General features: G+C 41.4%; 1 protein-coding gene and 1 long non-coding RNA gene across 2 annotated transcripts in view; both read right to left on the bottom strand.

The window, feature by feature from the left end:
* vps13c (vacuolar protein sorting 13 homolog C) overlaps positions 1-13248 on the bottom strand; it is a 48827-nt gene that overhangs the window by 33901 nt on the left and 1678 nt on the right. The window contains exons 2-7 of the mRNA XM_029427706.1: positions 13149-13242; positions 12722-12888; positions 12025-12266; positions 11480-11706; positions 9018-9110; positions 7479-7712 (exon numbers count right to left, since the gene is read on the bottom strand). Of these exons, the coding sequence (XP_029283566.1) occupies positions 7479-7712; positions 9018-9110; positions 11480-11706; positions 12025-12266; positions 12722-12888; positions 13149-13242 (1057 nt within the window). The remainder of the gene's footprint in view (positions 1-7478; positions 7713-9017; positions 9111-11479; positions 11707-12024; positions 12267-12721; positions 12889-13148; positions 13243-13248) is intronic.
* On the bottom strand, positions 5682-6778 carry LOC115005753 (uncharacterized). Its single transcript, XR_003831982.1, has 3 exons — positions 6719-6778; positions 5899-6113; positions 5682-5740 (listed from the first exon to the last, which is right to left on the bottom strand). It is a non-coding gene; the product is annotated as an uncharacterized LOC115005753 (long non-coding RNA).

Genomic DNA, 13248 nt, shown 5'->3' with positions numbered 1-13248 from the left:
CTTCTTTCATTTCTTTCCAAAACACTTGAGTCATTAATCAACTCTCATCTTACCTTCACCAGAACAACCTTCTCGATCCGCACCAATCTGGTTTAAAGGCAGGCCACTCAACTGAGACTGCCCTCTTCGCTGTCACTGAGGAACTTCACGCTGCTTGAGCAGCCTCCCTCTCTGTTGTCATCCTTCTGGACCTTTCTGCTGCATTTGACACAGTGAACCACCAGATCCTCCTCTACACTCTCCAATAACTGGGGTCTCAGGCTCTGCTATCTCCCTGCTTGAATCCTACCTAAAGGATTCCACATACAGGATAACTTGGAGAGGGTCTCTGTTGGACCCTTGTCAACTCACAACCGGGGTACTTCAGGGCTCCGTCCTGGGTCCCCTCCTCTTTTCTCTGTACACCAACTCACTTGGCTCTGTCATTCACTATCATGGCTTCTCCTACCACAGCTACGCAGATGACACTCAACTGATTCTGTCTTTTCCCAGATCTGAAACCCAGGTGGATCTCGGCTTGTCTGGCTGATATCTCTCGGTAGATGGCTGCACATCACTTAAAACTTAAACTTGACAAGACCAAACTCCTTTTCCTTCCGGGAAAGGGCTCTTCCATCCAAGACCTTACCATCAACATCGGCGCCTCTGTTGTTTCCCCGACTTGGACTGCAAGGAATCTGGGTGTGACACTGGACGACCAACTGTCCTTCAGTGCCAACATCGCTGTAACTGAAGGACAGACTTTTTTCCTCCTTTAATTGTGGGGTTTCTTTTAGGAAGCTTTTCCTTGTGCGGTGCAAGGGTCTGAAGACAGAGGGTATCATATGCTGTACAGTCTGTAAAGCACACTGAGACAAATGTGTAATTTGTGATATTGGGCTATATAAATATATTTTATTTGATTTTGCAACGCAGGTTCTTGTCATCCCACGCCTTGATTACTGCCTACATGACCTCTATAGCTCACTTAACCTTTTAACACCGAATGTGTCGGCGACGAAAGCTGAGACTCTGCGCTTTACAGCATATATCGACACATTACGGTAACTTCACTTACGGCCCTCCCGGAAGCCCGCGAAACAGCGCCTTTGTTCTGAGCGAATACACAAAGCGCTGGAGAGACACAAACAACACTGCGGAGAAATAGAGCCGGAAAACAGCGGATTTAATTCAAATGGAAGCAAGACGGTATGTAAATCAACACTTGTATTGCGTGGTGACTTGTTTAGAACAGTGTACCAAGTCTGTAAGGTTGTACTAGGTGTGTAATTGTACTTTATATGCGTAAATGTGCGCGTCTTCTTCAAGTAGCCTGTGTCCTAGCAGAGGCTGTGTGCAGGCTGGAGCAGGAGAGGAGGAGGTGTCACCAGAGATCACATTCAGGCCTGTAGAGGGAGCTGTGGGGATGCTGGATGATCTGGTGATGCTGTCAGACACAGAAGCCCCTCACCACTTCACACCACAACATGGCAGACTGAGGCAGAGCCCGATGATGGACCCCAGGTGTCCAAGCCCCTCTCAATATGGAAAACCCAGCACCAGGTGACATTTATTCCCACTTTGATGCTGCAGTTTTCAAACTCCTCTCTGAATACGCAAACAAGCAGCCAAAAGCCTGGAGAGAGGGAGAAAGTTCATCGGGACTGAAATAACTCCAAAAGAAATGAAGAAGTCCACACGCTTGTTGCTGTACTTGTCAGTTTTGGACCTGCAGAAAGATGAGCAACTTTTGGTGTAAGCAAACCATTTTCCATGTGTCATTCCCTGCCACTGTCATGTCCCCAGACTGTACAGGACAGTTCATGGCCATTTGATCTAATCTTCATATGAGTGACCCAGAGAAATCAGGAGCAACAGGAACAGTCACTGGCAGTACCACCAAGACCTCTGCATGTGAAGGGACACTGAAAGAGGAGAGAATTACCCTGTGTGAGGAAAAACGCCTGGACATATTTTCCATTTTATGGCCTGTTTTTGCAGATATAAGAGTAAAAGACTCAAAACTTTTACTGGAAATAGTTGTATACATTTCAAACTTCAAATCTAACATGTTAAATCTCTTATTCATGTACAATTGCAGTGTTTTTTGTTCACTAAACCACTAAACTCAAATTCCGCTTTTGTGTTTCTCTTCATTTTAAACTGTTATTACACTCTCATAACATGCAATAAATTGTAAATGACTGCCAGATATGGAAAGTTCCTGGTATTGTTGGAAAATGGGCAAAATTACTTACTCACAAGACATTTTCTGACCTTTTTATAGTCAAAATAAGCTAAAAAGTCCAGGCGAAAATGTTGAGGCTTTTTAGGCTTAGGTGTTAAAGGGTTAAAGAGCCTACGAAATGCTATTTTGTCAGTGTTATTGGGCTTGGTATATGATAGAGGTTGCATTTCTATTGTGAAATGTGCCATATATATATTTTTATTATTGATGTATTCTTAATAAATCACGATCCTAACAGCTTAAAAAAGACGTCCACTAACAACAATCGGTCGCTGCGCCGGGAACATCCACTTCGATAATTTTCGGGTGATGACGTCACAAGTAGAACACAGCCACCAGTGTTTGTATGTGTTGAAGCGTCCAGCAAAGATTGATGCCAATTACTATGATAAAGAATAGACAACAATAGATCGCCAAGAACAATTGGCAAGCAATGTGTTGTAAGGGGATGTGGGGCCATCTCCAAATCTAGCTTTCTGTGGCCAAAAGATGATAAAATGTTGCGTTTACGGGCAAGACAAGTGTCTGGAATGACAACAGACTTTGCTGGAGCAGGAAAACTGGGGTCGATGAAACCAACGATTTGTGGCCAGCACTTTGAGAGATCGTGTTTCGAACAATCAACTATGCTCGCCAAGGAAATGGGATACAAAAAGAAGTTTAAACTGAACGCAGATGCTGTGCCGACAATACTGCCAAGACCCCAGCCAGCACAAGCCACCACACCACGCCCGTGACTCAAACACATCCGCCCGATGCAGAGTACTCCACCAAAGAGAATCACAAAATGCATTTGCCAAAAGGGAGAGAGCAAAGCTAAGCCATTCTACTTGTTGTTTAATTTATTTATTGTTAAAAGCATGAAGCCATAATCGGTCTAGGCCTACTGTATGTAACGAGTTTACCCCAGGCCCTAGCCGATATCTGTGTGTTATTGTTTGTAGTATTAATAACTTTAGCTAATTACACTTCATTAGCTTAATTAAGTATAGATTCAATGTTTATAACAGGCTTCCCCATTTTATTCTGTGGTTTGAGTAAAAGCTTGAGTCTATTTAACTTTTAATCACACTATTATTACATAGGTATTGAAACATTGGTGAATGAAGCCACTGACAGAACTGAGGATACATGTATGATCAGTGACCATCTATTGGACATCCACACTGGGGAGGAAGCTGTGTCTACACCAGTAAGTATACAGACTGTACGTCATCTGTACATTACAGTTGTAGTACCAGTAGACCTGCACACTGACGTGTTAAAAATACAATGTATAGCATCACCACATGCATGTACATAATTCATATATTTAATTGTGTGATTTGATATCATTGCTCTCACAACCACATCTTTTATTATAAATGTTATTAGATATTTTCTTTATGCAGACATGTATAAACGTGCAATACAATTACAAGCTGGTTTGAAAGATTTATTAGTAAAGTTGTGTTCTGTACATTTCAGACATGTCAGAATGAATTGTGCAGACGAATCCCCTCCACGGATACACCACAAGTCCATGCAGGGGTGACCACGTGTCAGGTCAGCTGGACTGCAAGTTCCAATCCATGTTGGTTGTTCCAACTGTCAGCATCATAATATTTAATAAATTGATATGTAAGATACAAATACAGATACACCTACACACACATATTATATATAATATATATACATACATACATCAAAAACAACAAAAACATATTCTTTTTCAACTTACATGTAGTAATTTAAAAATAGAAATAGAAAATATGACCTGGACAGTAATAAAGGCACCCTTCCTTAATATTTGGTTGCACACCCTTTGGCAACGATGACTGCCTCCAAACGTTTCTTGTAGCCATCTATAAGCTCCTTGCACTTGTCAGCTGGTAGTTTCTCCCACTCTTCCTTTGGAATTTGTTCAAGCTCTTGAACATTTGCAGGATTCCTTTCCCCAATGGCAGATTTCAGTTCTCCCCAAAGATTTTAAATGAGATTGAGATCAGGACTCATTGCTGGCCAGTTTCAAACAGTAAATCTTTTCCTTTTCAACCATTCTTGAGTGCTTTTGGATGTGTGCTTTGGGTCTTTATCGTGCTGGAGAACCCATGATCTTCGACCCAAACCTAGTTTTCTTACACTGGGTAGCACATTTCGCTCTAAAATCCCTTGGTAATCCTCTGATTTCATGATTCCTTCAATACCTCACAAAATACCAAGGCCTCCAGTACCAGAGGCAGCCCCACAACATTATGGATCCTCCACCATGCTTAACTGTAGGTAGGGTGTTCTTTTCCATATAAGCTTAATTTTGTCATCTATAAACAAATCACTGGTGTGCTTTGCCAAAAAGCTCTATTTTGGTTTCGTCTGTCCACAGAACATTTGCCCAGAAGGATTGTGGTTTGTCCAGGTACTCTTTGGCAAAGATCAGTCGATCCTCTTTATGCCTTTTTGTCAGCAGTGGGGTCCTTCTTGGCCTTCACCCATAAAGCCCTTCTTGGTTTAGTGTGCGGCGTATGGTACGTGTTGAAACCATGACTCCAGATTGTTCCAGGTCAACCTTCAGCTCTTTGCATGTTTTACGTGGTGTTTTTTCCACAGTTTGCATCAACCTTCGAAGACTTCTCGCATTGATTTTCCTCTTACCACCACGTCCAGGGAGGTTCTTAACAGTTCCATGCTTAGCAAACTTCTTAATAACTTTGCGCACTGTTCAAACAGGGATACCAAGGTCTTTGGAGATGGCCTTGTGCCCTTTAGAGGTCTTGTGTTTGGTGATAATAGCACTTCTGATGCTCTCACACAACTCCATTGTCTTCACCATTGTGAAACAGGAACAGGGAATAACATGTGGATTGTTTAAGCATTAAAGTCATCATTCATTGGTTAATTCATTAAGTCATGTGGGCACTGACAATTGATCACAGGTGAGTGTCATTTATAATTCATCACTGGTGAGTCAAATGTAAATATTTCTTTCAAAACAATTTGAAGGTTGCCAATACCAGTGTCATGGCAATCTTTCAGTTTTTATAGTTTTTCCTTGATTTTTAAAGTGTTATTGTTTCATCATTTGCTGTTCTGTACCAATCATCAGTGTCTATAGACCAAAGCTGTTTCACTTGATTAATTTTTTTCCAGTAGATATTCTACAATTTCATGGTTGCCAATAATGGTGACCAGAACTGTACATACAACTGTTAATGAACTCTTGACCGAGACTCTATGCTTGTGACAAGACAATGTTGATGAGGAACCTTTCGAAGTCCCAGATCCATTCAGCAGTTGGTGGAAGAACCAAACAAGAGGGATGCTGTTGTGCTGTAGAGAAGCAGATTCAATCACTGAACTGACATTGTGTTTTGTTATTGACTCTAATAAAGTGCTGGATACTTGAACGACGTGTAGTTGTCAGATGGAAACGTAGCACAGATCTTTTGAATGGCACATGATGGCATTCTGTGGTTCTTACCAAGTATTCCCCAGCAATATCTCACCAGCTGGCGGTATGCCACACAGCGATACATTCTGTAAAATACAAGATAATACATGTCAATGGTAATTGCTTCAACCATATTTATCCTGTAACTTTGCCAGAGTGACCATTCGACTTCCAATAAATACATCAAAGTTTCTGAGCTCTACACATTTGTGAACACAAGTAACTTCATTACGTGGCTAATCACCTGCTTGTTGTCTGCCCCTCTTCAAATAATTACGGTAGGCTGTCTGCAACACCCAAACATCCAGACAATTAGATTGGAATCCTGGGTGATCTGTTATGCAGGTTATGTTTGCACCATGTCCCTCATATTCTTTGAGTTCCTCCATGACATCCTTTTCTTGGCAGCAATGGCACTCTTCAATTGCTTTCATAATTGTACAGTTTTCACACATGCACCTAATTGTACAAAAGAAGAGTGGTAAGGACATGTACACAATATGCAATATCCAGAAAAAAGGCCAATATTAACGTCATCTTAATTTCATACTACTTATATGCCTGTGTTTTACGACAGGCTCGTAAGCAGCTCATAAGCCTGTTATGGTCGTAAGGAGGTTGGACCTACCTAGTAGCAACTTTTACCCGTTTCACATCATTCTCGTAAAGTTACGACATCGTAATTTCCATGAACATCTGGTAAGTGTTCCGGCTACTATAGGCAGCCGTGAGACGGTCAGTAGGCAGACTATACTTTATAAAACAGCGCTGTCCTCTGGTCTGTTTGTTAGCTAATAGCAAATACTTTATATACAGCTCGTAATATATGACGTTTTACATCAGACACAACGATAGAATCTCAACCGCAGAAACTTCGAGAAAGAGTCAAGTTATCAAGCTTTACAGAATTTGCGGACAACTAGTCGGGTTCATAACAATTCAAGGAAACCAAGCTATCAACTCGATATAGGATAGCTTGATATTTACGATCAAGGATAATGTTACGTTTTATTATTATGTATTTACTATAATACTAGACTACTATTATAGTCAAATGTATATACCTGTCTGTGTTCTGTTGTCTCCGTCATATCCAGGATCACCGTCACCATCATCCGCATGTTAGCTCCCGTCTGTGTCTCCATCTTGAACACTGTGTCTCGAGCTGCTCTGTTTCCACCACGTTAAACTCGCCCGCATGATCTGATTCCACGACACCGGCATCTTCTTCAATAAACTCCTCTTCTTGAAGGTGCAACGAGTCTATTGACAACTCACTGTCACTCGATTCTGTGGAAATATCCGAGCCAGAGTCCGACCGTGCCACGTCTGCCGTGCAGTCTGACGTGTGACGTCAGAAAATGGCGTCGGCTGTTTTAGGTAGTGGCGATGTCAACATCGTTGGTCGACATAATAAATCGTGATTTATTAAATACTGCGGGAATAGTGTCATTAATAACACATTATTTTACACCACAAATAGCATTTACTATCATCAGTAGAATTTCATGTTTATCATTTCGTAGGCTCTTTAAAGGATTGTACCTATTTGAAGCTAATATACTTGCAAGAGTTGTATCCTCATGATTGTTTGCACTTATTGTCTCTTTGGACAAAAGCGTCAGCTAAATTAACTGTAATGTAATGTAAAGACAACACCGCATTAACAGGAAACACACTGAAGTTTCAGAATAAGAGCCGTAGACAACACTGCATCGACAGGAAACACTGTGAACTTTCAGAATAAAGCTGAAGACAACACCTCGTCAACAGGAAACACACCTCACTGTACAGTTTCAGAATAAAATAAAGGAGATGCGGTACCTTGACCTCGGCGGTGAAGCTCTCGCCCTCACTGCGTCCATCCTGCTCCCTGAAGCTCTCAGTGACCTCGGTGGCCGCGTCTACTCCCAGGAACCAGAAGTTACAACCGTAGATGTTCATGACAGACCAGAGGTCACTGACCTCCGTCTGCGACTCCTTACTCTGCTCGTCACCCTGCTTCGCAGTCATGGCGGCAGTTATCGTCATTACTGTGTTGAGGATGAATGGAGAGATCTGCAGGACAAAGACTGGTGGTGAGTTCACGGACTCTGTTTCTGTGGACACACTGACTACATTTAGTAGAAATATTCCTTATCATGTATGACTATTATTATTATATGGAATGTTCAGTTATTCTTATTTTGTCATTTACTTTTATTTTTGTTTATTTGGTATTTTAATCCTCAACTGTGATGTCAAATGTGCTATATAAATACATTTGACGTTGATTTATGTATGTGTATGTTTACCGTTTCCTGTTGCATGGCCACGTTGTATATATATATAATATAATATATACAGTATATATATCTATATATGATATATATATATATATCTATATCTATATATATAGATATAGATATCTATATATGATATATATATCTATATCTATATCTATATATATATATATAGATATAGATATAGATATATACATAATATTGTTGGTGTATTTCTGTAAAACAGGTTTTTATGTTTCCTGTTCTCTGTTTTTATAACATTTTAAATGAGCCGGCTGATTTACAGTAATGCGTGTTCTCCTGATGAATAATAAAATAAAGAATAAGAAACATTTAAAAGTATGTTTACCTGTTTCCTAACTCAACCTTTAACTTTGTGTTTTATTCTCCTTATTCTGCGCCTGAACTCGGGCGCTTCTGTAATTTTGTGTTCTTATTTCCGTTTTTGAGCAGAAGTGCAATGACTTTGGTCAACATCCTTAATTTGCCAAATAATTTGATTTTAACTTTTTTAATTAATTATTATACTATTATATAAATGAATAATGAATAATTTTTCCTGCGAGAAAAGAACCTGCAGGTTTAACCATCGGGTATTAAATAATAATAATAATAATAATAGATGGTAAGATATATAGCTAACGTTACGTAGCTATCTTGTTAGATATATATCGCTAACGTTTATTTAATTTGGTCACTGGATTAATTTATAACTTTTCAGACCTTTTGTCTCCCCTTCTGGCAGTGAGTTTTTATAAAAACTGTCGACATGAGCTTCTGTATGGAGGCCGGCTGGCCGCTGTGCTAATAGCTTTTGGTACTTTAGTAGTTCCTCATAGTGGGGCCATCTACACAAAGAAACTACAAAGTTATTGACATGTCTCATGTGATTTCAACACATTTAAATAAGTCGTCCTCCTAGACGGAGGCTGTAAAACCATCAGATCCTGCAGCTTTGAAAAATATTTATCATTTACAACGCTGCACAAATGAGTTCAAACTGGAGGTGAAATAAACAGTCGGGGCAGCAGAAGGTGAATAGATCCATGAATAAATCTTTAAATGCTGCTGAAGGACGTACCTTGACGATGACTTCCTCCACCGTCACAGAGCCGCTCAGCGGTTGGTTAGGGTGGGTTCTGGTCTCCAAGGCGACAGAGCAGGGTCTCAACACCTATTGGACGGAATAAGACTTCAGGTGAAAAACACTTGCTGTTGTCTCTTATACCCAGTAAAATATTCCTTTTACAGTGAATATCAATATATACAGCGGCATTGTAGGATTTAAAGAAAATAGAGATTAAAGCCGTACATTTACTAAATAAAAACATCAGACATTCTCTGAGATAGTCGTAAAGCCTCTGAAAACAGTGTTTTTTTGTCAGTGAAGCTCATGTCTTCACTTCTCCAGGCTGGCTGAAGCCCCGCTCTGAGACGCTGCTCGCTGTGTTTTCTGCCTGCAGTGGATATAATCTAATTACACTTTGCAATGGGATTAATCAATCAGGATATCCTCATGATTTTAGCCCAGAATCAGCATATTATCATCAGAAGAGACATCATTATAAGAGAACACAGGGATTATGAAAGAAGTGTAAGCAGAAGCCCCTGGCTCACCACCACCCGCTTACTGTTTCTAACAGGTTGTCCCCCTTCAGTGACCCACTGAGAAGCCCACTCTGGTTATCGGTAGCTCTGAGACGTGAGGTTTGAGACAGCAGTGACCATATAAATGGAGTCTGTAGATATGCAAAGATGATGTCGGACTCCATAGTTTTCTCTGGTCCCTGTCAAATCTAACCAGTGATGACATGTTGAGCCACATGTCATCATCCCGATGCCGGCTGTCAGGTTCCAGATAATGATGTCAGATGTTTGTCATCTAAAGCTGGACTAGTAAATGATTTAATATCAGATAATCTGATTTATTTTGTCTCACTGAAACCTGAGACATGAAGAATATGTCTAAATGAATCCACTCGTCATGTTAATACTCACGTCCATCGAGGAGCTCCAGCCGTATTCAACGTATTTTGAAAGCCTTGTTCTTACGCTTTCAAACCCAACATGGAAAACAATAAAGCCAGTTTTATTTGTTACTGTGTACCGCCCTCCTGGTCCGTATTCTGAATTTCTATCTGGATTCTCAGAACTTTTATCAAATTTAGTCCTTAAAACAGATAAAGTAATTATTGTAGGTGACTTTAATATTCATGTGGATGTTGATAGTGAGCCTTAATAATGCATTTATCTCAATATTAGATTCACTGGGTTCAGTCAGAATGTACATGAACCAACTCACTGTTTAAACCACACTCTGGACCTTGTTCTGGGATATGGTGTTGAAACTGAAAGTTTGTCCACATAATCCTCTTTTATCAGAACATTTTTAAATAACTGTTGAAGTCCTGTTACTGGACTACAAGCCAGTAGGCAAAATATCCTACTGTTGTGGCAGATTTTATTAGTATGCGTTTTATTATGGGGTTTAATAGAGTGTGTCCTGTAATAGGTTTTATTAGTACATAATTGCAGTAGGTTTTACTAAGTATATGGTTTGTATTATGAATATATATATATATATATATATATATATATATATATATATATAATGTGTAATATTAAATTATAATCAATTTAAGTGTGAGAGTACAGCCTCTGTAAACATCTGGGAGATGGCCTGAATAATAGCATTTAGTGGGGTGTGAGTGAAGAGTGAGTCTCCCAATTCAAGCTCATAAAGAAAGTAGATTTATGAGACCCATAGTATATCGAGGATGAGATAAGGAGGGCCAGGCGCCTGCTAGAAAGACAGCACTAGAGCTTCAAATGGGAAAAGACTCAGAAAGACACTCTTAAAGGACGATCAGGCAGATTCAGCTGCTGAGTCAGAGGGAGGGGAGCAGAAAATGTCAGGTCGATTTACCAGCAAGAGGCCTGGATTCAGGGCACATGAGACGACATTTTTAACCTCATCTTGGTTTCACCATGAAAACTAAGGTATAAAGAGGAGAGCCAGATCTTGGTCAGTGCGCAGCTGGCTGGGTACTCAGAGTTTGTTATGTACTTACGTGTGTAATAAACTCCACTTGTATCTAACTTTGAACTTCTCCAGTGATCTTCTTTTTTGACTAAGTATTACGCTAAAAGTCTGAGTTAGACTAGAATTTCAACAGTTTAAGTAATTTAAAGAAATGTCTGTGGAGGAGATCCAATCCTTCATCTCTTCATATCCAGACTACTTTTTCTACGATCGACCTTTACCAACTAACTTCAACAATCACGTCGTCTAAGCCATCAACCTGTCTCTGAGACCCGATCCCATTTCTCCTGTGGAACCAGCTCCCAGTTTTTTCTGCAGGCAGACACCCTCTCCACATGTCAGAGCAGGCTGAAGACTTTCCTCTCTGATAAAGCTTATAGTTAGGGCTGGCTCAGGCATATCTTAGTTATGCTGATATAGGCTTAGACTGCTGGGGGGGACACCGTTTCTCCCTCTCTCTGTCTCTCTCTCCTGCCCCTTATATGGTCACGTGATCTTACGGTGGTGACGGCAGTGTCCTCCTTGTTCCGGATGAAGGGGCAGGCGAGGACTTTCAGCTCCCTCAGGTTGGCTCTCATGTTCTGGGTGCCGTCCTCCTCGGCCTGCAGGCTGAAGTCGCACTGAAAGGACGCCACAAGGGCGGGGGCGTCTGCCTTCATCAGGCTGGCCACGAACACCACCTCCGGGTCCACCACCACTGCCCGCAGGCGAGTGCGGAGCGTCGAGGCTGCAGAGAGAACACGTGGGTTTTATTTCTGTTCTTACTTTGTCTTCCAGAGTCTGAATGGTCTTTATTGTTATGATTAATAAAATCAATAATATGGAATAGAACCAGAACATATAAATTATATATATATATATACACTGGTACATCTTGACAGTTGTTTTGATCTCCTTGTTGAGAGCAAGCAGCAACCTCCGGGTCTGAAGTGCATTAACCTGCATCCTCTCTAATAAATCTACCTTGTGATTGACAGGTTTCTATCACGGTGTTTAGTTGTAACTGAGTTGAAGACATTTACATCGTTATACTTCCTTGGCCTACCGGTCTTGCCGTCGGCTCGTGGCTCAGTGGTCTGTCTCAGCGGCAGTCTGTTGCTCTGTACCGAGGTGGGCATCTGTGGCAGAGCCTGCAGGAAGAAATCTGTGACGGCCATCAGAAACTCCACGCTGGCACACAGGTAGAGCTTCTGAAGGACAGCCACGACCTCCCGCTCTGCAGCGCTCTGCCGGTACGTCACGTCGATCATCGCCTCGGGGCTGTCCTCGTCTCTGCGGCCCACCATCCTGCAGGGACCACAACGTAATGAAACTTTACAGCACAACAGCCTGCTAATGGTGGTGATGGCCTAGTGGTTTGGCTTCCAAACAGAACATCAGATGGTTGTGAGTTTAATACCAGGCTGCCACCATTGTACCCCTGAGCAAGGTACTTAACCCTGAGTTGCTCCAGGGAGACTGTCCCTGTACTTAGTTCACTGTAAGTCGCTCTGGATAAGAGCATCTGCTAAAGGACCTGTAATTAAAATATTTAATCTAACACAATCAAATTGCTAGTTCTGTCCAAAACATAAATCATACATGAATGTTATTATAAATATTGTGTTGCAAAGACTTATTGGAAAAGCCAAAGTAAAATGTTTACATGTTTGTGAGGTTTTTAACAAGCTGTCTGTAACAAAAATTCAGGACTTTTACTGTAATGGTGCTGCTTCCCATCTGCGAGCTCATGTGAGTGTTACCGTGAAGTCGTCCTCTCCATGCCCGCCCTCAGGTCGTCCAGCGTGCAGCCGCTGAGCACGGTGGTCACCTCCACGCTGCCGCTGCTCAGGATCTTCCCTGAAGTCTTCAGCAGGTGGAGCGCAAACTCGCCCAGCCTCAGGTTCTGCTGATGCTGCAGGTCCGACGGCTGCAGGGAGCAAAACCACATCAGCATTTCAGGTTCAAAATGTTACTGAAGGTGACAAACACAATTCTTTTAGGTTAGAAACATAAGTAGCTCTGGCATCGGTAACCATGTTATTAAAGATTATTTTAAAGCCAGTCTTCTCTAGGAGGACCATTAAAGACTGAGAGTCCACATCACTGTAGGACATAATAACAAGCAGCAGAAAACCCTCTAAAACACGGAGGGAACCTCCTCCAGCGGTTCTCTATGAGGGGACTGACCTGTTTTGGGTCGGTGCTGTACAGAACCAGCCCCAGAGACTCGATGTTGAAGTTAAACTTCAGCGTCTCCAGAGCTTCCTCCTCTTCATTGCTGCTCACA

The sequence above is a fragment of the Cottoperca gobio genome, unplaced genomic scaffold (assembly GCF_900634415.1).
Source record: "Cottoperca gobio unplaced genomic scaffold, fCotGob3.1 fCotGob3_360arrow_ctg1, whole genome shotgun sequence".
Classification (NCBI taxonomy): Eukaryota; Metazoa; Chordata; class Actinopteri; order Perciformes; family Bovichtidae; genus Cottoperca; species Cottoperca gobio.
The sequence above is the reverse complement of the archived record's forward strand: the minus strand, read 5'-3'. Positions and strand labels throughout refer to the sequence as shown.